The 13,862-nt window shown below is 35.5% G+C and overlaps 1 protein-coding gene across 1 annotated transcript in view; it reads right to left on the bottom strand.

Annotated features, from left to right (window-relative positions):
• HMGCLL1 (3-hydroxy-3-methylglutaryl-CoA lyase like 1) overlaps positions 1-13,626 on the bottom strand; it is a 189,085-nt gene extending 175,459 nt beyond the window's left edge. Inside the window, exon 1 of the mRNA XM_079148680.1 lies at positions 13,406-13,626. Within this exon, the coding sequence (XP_079004806.1) occupies positions 13,406-13,513 (108 nt within the window). The 5' untranslated portion in view covers positions 13,514-13,626. The remainder of the gene's footprint in view (positions 1-13,405) is intronic.
• Between the last annotated feature and the right edge of the window lie 236 nt (positions 13,627-13,862).

Genomic DNA, 13,862 nt, shown 5'->3' with positions numbered 1-13,862 from the left:
ACTTATGCATAAATTTAATTTTCTATACATTTTCTTATCCTGAGAATTGATAAATATCTTTATAGCATATTATCAGCACATTTTATGTATTTTAGACTTAATGAAAATGTTCTCAGTATTCACTTTCTACAGTCCCTACTGATTAAAAGAAAATGTCTCAACTACACTAGGAATCGAAGACAAAAGAAATTTATTACAGAAAGTCTGAGTAACTAAATAACTGTTATGAGTTTTACATGTGATGTCATCAAAACTAGCTAAATCAGAATTAACAATAAATTAATAATAAGGATCATATTTTTATTCTCCCTTCCTAATAGCTTGAGAAGAGGTGACTTGGCTTCTCCTGCTCTTGCCTTTAGTAGAAGATGGAGAGGTGACCTCAAGTATAAGGGCTCTGGCTTCCTGTGAGGTCCATGGTACAGCATCACAGACAGCTGCTTCTTGGAAAAAGACAAATGAGAGTTATTGAAACAGGGCATAAGGAACTCCTGGCTGCCTCGACATTCTGCATTTTCAGTAATTTCTAGAAATGCTGAGCAGAAATGGAAGGACAGCAAGGCTCATGAAAGTGCATTTCTGATACTATTCAATTCAAGTGTTCCTCACTCTGTGACTGACTTGGAGTTCCTCAGCGCCTCATTTTCTTTATGTAGAAGTACACTGAAGTGTTATATCAGGGAAGGGTTTCAGGTATTTAGAATATCAGCCTTGTCATTGATTTTTTTTTTAATCAGGTATTATATTTTTTATTCTGTAATCAACCATGTACAATTTGTTTTATTATCTTACTTTTGCATTTTCAGTGACAAATGACTGAAAACTATTGTTTTCTATGCTTCAAATAACTAATGTCTGATTAATAATGACCTTTAAAAATATCACAGTGGTGATTCAGCACCTTTTATGTGTATTAAATCTTTCTTATTCCATTACTGCACTATGGGTATAGTTTGCTCTATACATTATGGTCTTGGATGGCCTCTTAGGGACAAGAATATTCAGTGGTTAAAATCAATTGATGAAGCCAATAGATTTTTTTCCAAAAGAAGCTTTCTCAGATTTTTCAACATGCATATGAATTCTACATGCACAATATCTAGTATAAATGCAAAAATATACTTAATATAAATCTGACCTTTCTGATGACTTTGAGTAAACTGTACTTTTCCCAAGTTTAAGCTACTTACTAAAGATGTATGTCATAGAAATATCCTATAAAGCTATTTGCCTATGGGTGGAGAGAGAGAAGGAGAATTGGTTGGAGTGGCATGTAAAGGGTGAAAGAAGAAACTCATGGAAGGTTACAAGGAACACTGTGCAAAAATTTGAAAGAATTGGAATAATCTGTATCTAAGACACAGATGATTTATTTGTGTTCCTTCCTTCCATCTGAGGCTGGAAATATGGGTTCTCAAAATGAATTAAAATGGAACCTGGGCTACATCGTCCTAAGCATTTGTAAACAACTTCAGTTTGACTCAAACTGATAGCTAATCTGGGATTTGACTAGTATGTTAAACAAAAAAGTATTTTAACATGAGTACCAATTTTTTTTTCTTATAACTGAACTTCCTACTGCTTGACAGACTGGCATGATGTGGGGGAAGAAATACAAGCTTTGGAACCTGACATAGGTTCAAGTTCCATATCTCCAGGTGAGTGTCTATGGAATCAACTACCAACTCTGAACCTCTCTTTCCTCATTTTGGAAGTGAGAATGACAAGATGGTATTTGCAGAACTAGAAGCGTTCAGAAATAAGTTGTTATCTGATAAAGAGTAAGTTGATATTATTATGATGTCATTTCCAAATTCTAACTAATAATACAGTATTAACAGTAACTGCATTTTGTATCACATAAATTCTTTTGATTTGTTCCATGTGACAAGTCAGTTGAAAATCTGGAGCAAGTATGCTAAAATAATACTACTCCCCTAATAATACATTTGATTAAGACAAACAATTGACATTCTATATAATAAATTATCACTATAACTTTCCCATTTAAAAAGTCAACTCTGTATATATTCTTCAATGAGCAAGCCATATTTAAGAAATCTAGTTCTCTGGGGATAAGCATTATGTAAGCTTTATGTACCATCTCCTCTAGTTTCAACTTTCCTTTCAATATTGCAAGAGTATACATGCAGCAGAATTATATTAAATTAATATTAAAATCTTGTCATAAGGGAATGGGGGTTAAGTGATAGCAGACATTCACGAGTGAAACTCTGAATAACTACATCTGTTTCTCCAAAGGCCTTGGAAATGTCTTTTAAACACCACCCTAAAACCTTAGGCAAAGAGGCACAAATACCCTTTAACATCTAACCCGGTCCATAACTTTTGTAAAAGTAAGATTAGAACTGTCCCATATCCTTTTAAAATTGGGAAATTCTCAGTCCTTACATCAAATTCTCAAGGAAAGTTAGAAATGTGTCCTAAAGAAAATAAGATTCATATTTTGACTCTGACATTAACCTATGATCAGCTTCTATTTTCACAGCAAAAATAAATACAGATGAAGTGAAGAATTTTAAAAGTGAACGCCAGACTCTGTACACCAGTGGGTTACAGATGTAGGAACGTGGTGGCAGAGAGCCACTCTACTTCCTTTTAAAATCCAAAAACATTTGGAAGGAAACCCCAAAAAGGAAAGACGTCTGACAGACATTTCTCTTTGGGGTTTCCTTGCCTCGTGTTTGCCAAGCTTCCTAGAACCCATTGCTTGTTAATAAAGTTCACCAAAAAGACTTTATGAACTGCTGATTTCATAGAAGTGAAACTTGCATTAAAGGAGTTTTTATATAGTCGAAGTTTTCCTGCCATCTGTATTTCCCTACTTCACAAATCCAAGGAAGCGTGACTTGGAAAGTACAAGCAGAAGGTGACATTTGACGCGCTCACTATCAGTGGGAGACAGAGTCCAATACTGAATTCAAAACCAGAGACCATAGCTTAGACACTGCAACAGAGAAGCTGCTTAACCCCGAGGGGATCATTATACCCCTTGGTGTTTCTACTCCTGTAAAATGGAGAGTCTTGAAGATGCGCCATTGTGCACTGTGTGAATTAACTCAATAGAAGTAAAGATATGGGAAATGATTTAAAAGCTAGATTCTAATTCTCTGACCTTAGCAAAAAAGGGAAAAGATTTTATAACTCCCTGTAGCACCAGAATTTAAAAATGGACATTACAGTCCAATACAAAAAATAAAAAAGAGCTAGAACTACCTATGCTAGTACTCAAAAACAATCTTTGAATCCTCAGCACCATAATAATAATGGCAATAATACTTTTCATGAAATTAAATATATATATTTTGGGGCAATTGAAGGCAGTTGATTTGGCTAAACCCAACCAATGTAGATATCATGGATGTTTTGCTGTATTTATCATATGCAACTCTTCAACAAGCATTTAATGAGAATATAAATCTTTTACCTTCCTCTGGATAACAGAAAGGAACGTAAATTGTAGATGAGCCCCTAAAGAAAAACCCCAATTCATCCATACAATTGCCATTACTTAATAAAAGATATTCCAATCTATTTAACCATATTAGATAGGGAAAACAAGGATGGGGTTGTTCAAGAACTGGGGCTTGGCAGGGGAAAGGTGAAGTGCACAAGAGAAACACAGTTTCAACACTTACAAAGATGAACTAGCATCGATCCTCAAATCAAATCAGAACAAAATAAGAAGCGGTTTTAAGATTATGGGACCTTAATTTTTTTTTAAGAGATGATAGATTAGATAGATGAATATAAACACAGAGATTAATATCTCTTAATATCTCTGCACACATACATATACACAGTGTGTGTGTGTGTGTGTGTGTGTGTGTATTTGAAGGAGTAACACTCCAGGATTTTACTCTATTAATTCTGCACATCAATCTTCAATCAGGTTATTCTGACTGGAAATACCCTTACTTATCCAAATCCCATTTGACCCTCAAATCGACCTCTACCACAAAGACTACTGTTCTTTTCACTATCTTCCCCTGCAGCGGATTAAAACAAGTTACAGTTTTGTGCTTTTAGGTTAATTGCAAAAAAGAATTGCAAGAGAAAAATGACCCAAATAAAAATCTGAATGGAAAAATTAACTTTTGAAGAAACATAGGAATGAAGAATGGAAATGTAGCCAAGGCAACAGCTCTACTGGCTTTCTTTCCCCTAACATTCTGTCCCACCTCCCACAATGGTCCTCACCACCCAGCTCCTCCTATCAAAACCATGTGCCTAACTCAAAGCTCTGGTTCCTTCATAAATGACAAACAACCATAGGGGTGTGTGTGTGTGGGGGGTGCTGGGGGTTGAACTCAGGATCTCACAGATGCTAAGTAAAGACTCTACCACTGCACTACACCCCCAGCCTTGTTCATGTATTTTTTTTTATTTTCAGAAAGCTTTTCTAATCTTATTACTGAGCATTCATATAGATGACATGAAAAATAAGTTAAAAATTATAAACATCCATGAACCTGATAATTCTAAAAGTCACCTTCATGTATGATTCTTTTCATATAAAGCCTGGTTTCAGAATGAATTTTGGGGAATAAGAGTCACTCCCCAATATTGTCTCTGTAAGAAAATATCATACACATTGACTTATAAACATCATTAGATCCAAGATGAAGAAATTTAAAACACTTGAGTATTTATTTACATCTGAATTCTGATCACTCAGAATAAGGAAGCTTGTCCAAATGAGAAGACGGCAAACTCCTGGTAATTTAAAAACGATGTCTTGCCAGGTAAATGATTATGGTGAATCTACATTGTTGAAAAATATGCTAACATTCAGAAATGTCCTGGATGACCTTCCTCAAATATTTCCATGTTACTGACCATTCAAAATCATGAAAGCAAATACTCGTGAGCCAAAAAAGGTAACCCTGATGTCTAAGGCAGTCTGGTACATGAAGAGAGAGTGCAAGTCCTATTTTAAAGACATTTGCATATACCTATATTTTAAGTGTACTGTCAACCGAACAAAATATTTCCAGAAGTTAAATTCTGCTCACCTGGGCAGTAATTGCATTACCTATTTAGATTAACAATAGTCAGAACAGTGGTAGGAAGATGGCATTCTAAATGTTGCTTTTCTTATTAGGGCTTCAAGAAGCCTGGACAATCACTTTTGAGTAAGCATTTCTGTTAAAATGATAGTTGTCTAATATATCATTTTGTCTCATCTCTTTTAAGACCATGTGTCACATGACAGTGACCCATAAAGCTATGGGTCCATGCAGTCTAGCCTCTTGGTTGATTAGGGGTAATAAAAGAAAACAGAACTAAAAGTTAAATGTGAATGGGGGTAGAAGAGGAGAGAAGAAAGGGTCAGGGAAGTTACAGCACAGAGTGAATAAGCATAAAGAAAGCCAGAAGACTTGGAGGAGCTCAGAGCTAATGAAAAAAACAAGAGCACAGTAGGGGGAGGGAAGGATTGTGAAAGCCAGCTGGAATAAGAGAAGGCAAGGAACACAGGAGCCAGCAGAAATCCAAGGACAGAGAGCATTGAAGATTGAAGGGAACAGGAAATTTATTGGAAACCAAGTTGTTTTTCCTCTTGTATCCAATGCAATTCTATTCCAGGCTGAACTCTAGTCTCAACCTCAAAGAGGACAGAAGGGAAGTCAAAAATCACAGCAGTTTTTTTTTTTTGGTTTTTTTTTTTTTTTTTTTTCCTCATGGGCAAGAGCCAGGAGCTCTGAAAGACAGATGAGAGGAAAACGTGATATGACAGCAGAGTCTCCGACAGCAGATACAGGGGGTAGAGGGTGGCAGCAGCATCCTGTACAGTGTTTCCACAAACTGGTGAGTAAAAACAAAGACAGTTGGATTCCAGCTCAGAGCAGCTGAATCAGAATTTTCCAGCATATTTAATAAACACCTCAGGTGATTCCTGTCACCAGAAAAGGAAGCACTTGGAGTAGTGGTGAAAACTGCAGGCTCTGGAACCAGAGCTGCATGAGTTCAAATCCCTGTTCTGCTTTTCACTAGCTGCTTGTCATGAGCAAGCTATTTCAACTTTCTGGGCCACATTTCCTAAATCTTTAAATTGTGTTATTGTGAGGATTAAATGAGTTATTGCATGTAAAGTAACTAGGCAGTGCCTGGAACATACTGAGAATTAAATAGTGGTAGCTGTACAGTTATAAAAGTCCTTGAATAGGAAACTCACACAATTAATATAGCTTACTGATTAAGAAATAAAAGATGAGGAGAGGATAAAATGGTTATATCTTTATAAAACATCAAAAAGCACACTTCCTAATGGCACAAAGGACTAAGCCATAAGCCCAGGGTTTCTAGCCTTGGTCTCAGCATGCATAAGGCAGGCATTTGAAGAAGCAAAATGTGATTTGCCTTCATCTAAAACTTTTTCAAAACGTGCATAGAATCAATTGTAATAAAAGGTAGCACCAAGATCTGAAGTCCTCATGCTAAAGAAATGAGGATTCTCTTAAAATGATAAATCCAGGACTTGGCTGATGCTGAGACACTCAAAGAAACAGGCACCATGAGACTGCTGAGACTCATTCTCTTGATAACCCACCTTATTTCACCAAAGAGTGTGAAATTGTCTGAAAAGAACAGATTCTCTTAAGTTAACTCCCAATATATTATTCCCAATAATTATCTACTTCTTCTATAGAATCTCACATAGTTTTCTGCCTTTCCCTTTGTGTTCAGATTCAAAATTAGGCCACAATGATTCCATTCATCCCAAATACCAACTCCATTCTGCAGTGCTTTCAATGTCCTGGTGGACTTCCCTCCTACTATTTGTTTTCTAGTGAAATTCACTGGACTTTTCTCTATTGCAACCATTAATTCACATGATCTTAAAAATAGCTTTTCATTGTTTATAGAGGCTCACCTATTAAAGTCCTGGCCAAGAATACCTATCGTCTCAACTCTTTATCATTTCCATGATTAAATCATAGACCTCAAATCAGTATCACTAGTCTGTGGAACTCTTACTTTCCCCTCAGCTGTCAAATATCTTACAGCAACAAAGAAGGTCTTAAGAGTGGCAATGTGCCTGGCACCTGTTATTTGAGGAATTATGGTGTAAAAATGAGAGACGATTATCTTAAGGTGAATTGATTTCATTGTTTGAGATATATTTTTTGCTCCAAACAATAGTATTGATTCAAATATAAAATAATACCCAAAAGATACAAGCCATAAAGTTTAGAAATGTAAGGATTTTAGTGATGATGATATTTAAGGCAGAAAATATAAAAAAAAATATGAATATTTACAGCAAACAATTAAATTCAAAGTTGTCTTAGGAAGATGAGTACTTAGAAAAGAGCTCTTAAAAGATACATTTAACACAAAATAATAGATGCATGCACATGCCAAACCCAGTAGAAAAGGGTTATTTTTTGCTAACTCAATAAAAATATGTAAAACAGATACAAACATACACATAGTTAAAAGAATAAAAAAAAATCTACAAGACACTTTTGAGAACTGATATAAAGTACAGAAAAGAGAGAAAATAGAACAAACCAGGAGCAAAACATGTTCAAGCAAAATATAAAATTAAAAGGGATGAAAAATCATTAGACTTACAGCGAGAAGTTCTGGTGTGCTACTGTTGCACAATAGGGGGGCTACAGATAACAATAATGTACTGTGTATTTCCAAAACTAGAATAAACGATTGCTAAAGTTTTCATCATAAAGAAATGATAATTGTTTATGGAACTGTTTGGTCTGATTTTAATATTCTACAATGTATCAAAACATCCTATGTAGCCAATATTTTGAGTTCAGTTCCCATCAAGGAGGAGAGATCCTAGTAAAAATCCTAGGTTTTCATTAAGACATCTGATGGGCTTACAAAATAAAAGCAAGGAGAAAGGGGAGAAGTCAAGCCCTAATCAATAAATTAGACCCAACCTCATACCAGCTAAACACCTTACTGGTTTAAGGTGATTAAATCTCTACATTTACTGATTGCCAAAAAGAAAAAAAAATCATTTCTGGAGAAAGATAGTACCAATGAAAGTCTTAAACTATGCCATAGTTCATGCCAGGTGTTTACTATACAATCTAAATTCAGTAGGCATAACAGGAGAAAAAATACAGGCAACATATTGACTGGAAACCTAGATACTGAAGTTAGCAATGGAATGTAAAATAATTCTGATAGATCTTTAGAAATCATGGTCATATAGAGAGTTGTGATAGAGAAGTAAAGTTCAGTTTTAAAAATCTCAGAAATGCTTTAAATAAAATATATAATAACTAAAATTAAAAATACAATACATTAGATTACCAATTAATTAGACAAAACTGAAGAGGGAATTGGTGAAAGGAAATATAAGTGAGAAGAAAATATTCAGATTGACAATGGAGAGAATATAAAGGTTGTAAAACACAAAAACTAATGGCAGAAAAACAACAACCATTAAGTCATGGATCCAAGAAGTGCTACAAAGGCAGATAGAAAGAAAACTAAATCTAGACATATCATACTATATGATTAGAAACAGAAATAAAGAGAATGAAAAGTATGCTACCATCAAACAAAAAATAGGAAAAGTACATAATATCATGGTTTTCAGCTTAAGAAATATGCACTTTGTACTACTGTCATGTATTTTAATTCTTTATATAGAATATATGTTTATAGGAATATCAATTTATAATCAAATATTTTACGTATCTGTGGGTATGTAGTTATACACATGTGCATTTGTTGTTTCAAAATATAACTGAAAGAAATCACCAGCAGTCTTCTTACTAAAGAAAACATTGAAACAAATACTTATGGTTGAAAGACAATAAGGATGGAAATAAAAAATGAAGGAAAAGCAAAGGAAAGGGAAATATGTATATAAAATATAAATAGATATTGACTGAATACATGTTTTGTAAATATACCATATAGGGAATGACTACATATGACAATAAAAATAAAAAGTAGAAGTCAGTAAGTGGAGTTTATGAGCTGTACTTTCATTTTAATAAAATATATTAGTAATACTTTGTTATATTTTAACAAATCAAGGTTGTGTGTTGATGTAGGTAGCAATTAAGATTACAATAAAATAGCATATAACTAAATTCTAATGCAGGAGAAAAATAAATATTAAAAATGAAGTATTTAAAATGCACCAAAAAAGAAGGAATGAAAGGGGGAGGAACAAAGAATGTATTTAATAAATGGAAAACAGAGTGGGATAGGAGTCTGGGTCCTATCTTAAAATTGATCCCCAGTAATCAAAAGGTACTTAATACATTTACTAACAGCTACAAGGTTGCCAACTAAAAGTATATAGTTACGTTGCTCTTTCATTACATTTAAGCAAAAATATAATATATTCAGGTTAAATTTCGTACCTGGAATTATAAATTTTACTGACAGCAAACATGAAGAGTCAGGATCTAATATGAGCAACACTAAATTTAATCTCACATAATCTAAAATTTTACTTTTAGAAATCTAATAGGTTTGAAAAACTGTTAGAATTTAGGTCTTGGAAATTTTTATTGTTGTTGTCAAAGCAAGGTATATTAATATTGAAGAGATTAAGCTACTGCTTTAGCAGCACTTAAAAAACAAAGAGATATTGCTGAACCAGGAACTTGAAATTTAATAAAAACATCATAATATACCAGTTAAACCAGGTTCAAGATAACCATTTTGACAGAAACAATGATAGACAAGTATGAAAAATAAACCAGGTCCAAAGAAATAGGTTTAGCCAAAGAATGAGCAAATTTAACCACCTTGTCTATCAAGAGAATTTTCTGAAAAATCATTTTCATTAGCAAATATACCTTGACCCAAAGAATTCAATTAATGGACCCATGGTAGAGTAAGTCTTTCCTTTACACCAACCCATTTTACATCGGTCATTAAATTGTTAAACTTCATGTAATGAAAAAGTAAGACTACGAAAAAAATGTCAGACTCCTATGCAATGAAAAGGTTAGGCATAAACAATATCCATCTACACTTAGACCAAACTACTGACAACCTGTTCTGATTCTTATTGATTTTACACTAATTTAACAATTGTTAATTTTAACAATTTAACAAATATTTATAATGGTACTACAATGTGCCGATCATTGTTTTATGCTCTGAACAAATGTTCAGAAGAATTTCAGAAGTATATGATGCTTATGGTCTACAAGGGTTAACAGTCTTTTGTTCATTCAACAAGTACTTGTTGGCCTTCAAAAACTGTAACCAGACACTCCATTATGTAGGGAGAATTCAGTGACGAATTGTTTCCTTGCTCTTATTGCACTTAATGTCTGGCCAGGAGATTAAACATCAAATAATGTTGAAACAGATATAGAAACCATATTATATCTAACAAATAGGTGACTATGCAACAAAAATATAACAAAGACTGCTGGCCTTGAGAGTTTGGGAAATATTTCATGAGAAAGTAGCATTCAGATTGAGAACTAACAGTTAAAAAGAAGCTAATTAGTTGAAAAGAATTTTTCTAGGAGAGTGAAAAACAAGCAAATACCATGTTTCCAGAGCAAACATGATTTACAGAGAACTCAAAGAGGGCCCCTGTGGCTAAAGTGGTAAGAACAAGAGAAAATAGCTTAAGATGATGTTGGTGAGTGATGTAATGAAAAGACTTTGGGAGGCCTCAGAGAACATATTTAAAAATTGGGTTGTCCATTCCTAAGAGCAATGAGGATTCAAGGATGGCTGTGAAATAGGGGGACAGCATTATTCTATTTGTAATAAAGAACATTGAGGAGGGATGCATGGAAAGTAACAAGACAATTGCAACAGTTCAATCATTCATATGCATGATAATGAAAATTGGTGGTAGCAGCAAACTTGGAAAATCAGATGCATTTGAAGGAATTTCATCATGGAAAGTTGCAGGGCTCTGTGATACCTTGGGTTTGGGGAAAATGAAGGAAAAGGAGATTCTGGTTTATTCCTTGGAATATCTGAATGAATTGTGATGGCCTTCCCTGCAGTAGGGTATGTTTGAGAAGGCCAAAGGCTGGAAGAAGTAGAAGATGAATGCCATTTGGGAAATGTCGAGTTTAAATTGCTCTTGAGATATCTGAGTGGTGATATCATGGGAGTACCTGAACATCAGACTACAGCTCAAGAAAGAGATGGGAATATAAATCTGGAAGACACTTATAAAAAAATAATAACTGAAACTCTGAACCTGGTTAAGAAGCTCTGGGAGAAATGCAGATAGTCCTGAGGAACCAGGCAGATAAAAGCTACTGAGCCTGCCAAGGAGAGTGAGGAATCAGAGAGGCAGGGCTTAAAGCAGTAAACGTTTGTTACAACAGATGCCAGAGAAGGAGATCATTTCAAAACGTCAAGTGTCAGGTGTCAATGCTGCTGTGAGTTCAAATAGGAGGAAACATTGTTTTAAAAATTAAGTTTGATAGAACTGAGACAAAAACAAAATTATTTATAAAACACCAGAGGCAGAGAAAAAGAGGAATTAACTTTGAAGGGAGAAAAGAGTTGGACAAAATAAGTGACTTTTAAACTATTTTTGAAGAATGCATAGGAGTTTCTTAGGCAGAACAGTTGGAGGGGTAAAAAGGGAATATTTAGAGAGGGTTTAGCTATTTCTTCAGAAAGGAACAAGAAGTCTGCAATAGGCTGATGGGAGTCCCAGAATCCCTTTTCTCATATTCCTTCATCAGTAATGCTCGTCATTGTCAATGCACTGTTTCTGCATCTTAACAGGGCAAAGTAGACATTCTTACCTATCAGTTTATCCTTTATCATTTTTATCCTTTTGTGGGTTTTCCCACAAAATATGTATATCAGAACATGAGGGACACAGGAAAATAGACGTTTCACCCAGTACTAAAAGTCAAGTCATATCATTTCAAACTTGAGAAATAAATGTGAAGGATTTCTGATTATCAAACAGACTGGACAGAAAGTAAAGAATATTAACAAAGTTACAATAGGAAGCTTAAAACAATGTAGGAGCTGGGCACCATGTAGCATGCCTGTAATCCCAGTAGCTCAGGAGGCTGAGGCAGGAGGATTACAAATTCAAAGCCAGCCTCAGCAATTTAGCAAAGCCTGAAGTCACTTAGTGAAACCCTGTCTCAAAAAAAAAAAAAAAAAAAATTAAAAGGGTTGGGATGTGGGTCAGTGATAAAGTGATCCTGGATTCAATCCCTCGTTAAAACACACACACACACACACACACACACACACACACACACACACACACAGAATATAGGAAGAATATAGGAAAATTCAACAAAATTAAGCAAACAAGTAAACAGGAGGGATGAAGGATCGCACTCCCCTCAACCACTGACTTTAACAGGTTTTGAGTTAGATGATCCTGGTCCTCTTTTAAGGAATGAGGAACAAAGCATCTTTTTGTGAATCCACAAATGCAGAATTCCTACTTGAGTTAAGATTATAATTGCACATACTGCTATACTAAACTGACAATACATTATAGAAAAATTAATTAGAATAATTGATGTAATGCCACATAGCAAAATTATGCTTGTCCACTAAAATATTACAATAAGACCAGTTGTTATTTTATTTCCAAGATGGATTGGGAACAGTTTTGTATTCAGCACCTGTAAATCAAAAAAATGACAATACCTAAGCCCTCATAAGGGTGCCTCCCTTTTAACATGTTCGAATATTTATGCTACAATTATTATTGTTATTTAATATTGTTATAGATTTTAAAATTTTTCAGGGAAAAGTAATTTATTTATATACTTTTTCTTCATTCTAATATTTTTGGTTGAGCATGTATTAAATTATTAGTATGTGGATACTAGTAAGTTGGTTATTATCTTTATGTGGGTTTTCAGGAATAATGTGGGAATAAATTTTAGTCTGCAATAGCCATTACTTACACTTCTATTCAATATTACTAAAGCTTGTTGATACACGGATACATCAGGGACAATTAATGATCTGATGGATAATTTTGTCCTATGTCTTCCTAACCTCTTAGTTGGCTTTATATCTTTTTTTTTTTTTTTTTGTCTTATGTTGTGACACATTTGTCATCTTTGTTACACAGTATAAGGAGGGAAATTAGCATAAGGATAATGTACTTGAAAAAATGCCTGTATATGTAAATTACATTAGATAATGCATCCCGTCCAAGAAAAACACAGACATAATCCTTTCCTTTAGGCGACCTGCAAATCACGGATAGAGATTTTGCTGGGTTTGACCTGTAGCAAGGAGTCTACTGGTTCACAGCAGATAGATGATGGGAAACCTTTTAAGGGGCACAACATTACAGGCAGAACTGCCCAGGAAGGGGACATAAAGGGAGAAGAGGGCACTAAGAGGTCGATAAGAGAGAGGCCGGCTGGCACTGTGCATGAGGGTGTGGACACCCTAGGCCGCGAGGTGGTACCTGCGCCGAGTCGAGCGCCCCTGCCACTGAATCCCCGATCCAGAGATGCTCCCGGAGAAGCTGCTGGTAGCTGAGGCAGTGCTTCACAGCGGATGGCACATTCCCCATGACGGGGCCTGGGGCTGCAGTCGGCGGTGGAAGGGAACCTGCAGGAAGATGCGGGGCGGGCACGGAGCTGGAAAACTGCGCCAGTCTTAGAACGCGCGCCTCCCGTACGCGAACAGCGAGCACCAGCTCTGCTCTGCGCACTGCGGCGGCGCAGACTAGGGTGGGGTGCAGGCGCTTGCCAGCGGCTGTGCAGGGAACAGGGGTACAATAGGTACCTTCGTCGGACTCAGGGATCCCGGAGAAAACAGAAGCAAGGAACTGAGCTGGATGATGCTCAGGAAAGGCACATTTTTCTGAGGGCTCCTGCCCTCAGGGCTGACGGTATCCATTTGCACTTGTCCACCCATTG

This window comes from Sciurus vulgaris (assembly GCF_902686455.1).
Source record: "Sciurus vulgaris genome assembly, chromosome: 7".
In the NCBI taxonomy this organism is placed as follows: domain Eukaryota; kingdom Metazoa; phylum Chordata; class Mammalia; order Rodentia; family Sciuridae; genus Sciurus; species Sciurus vulgaris.
The sequence above is the reverse complement of the archived record's forward strand: the minus strand, read 5'-3'. Positions and strand labels throughout refer to the sequence as shown.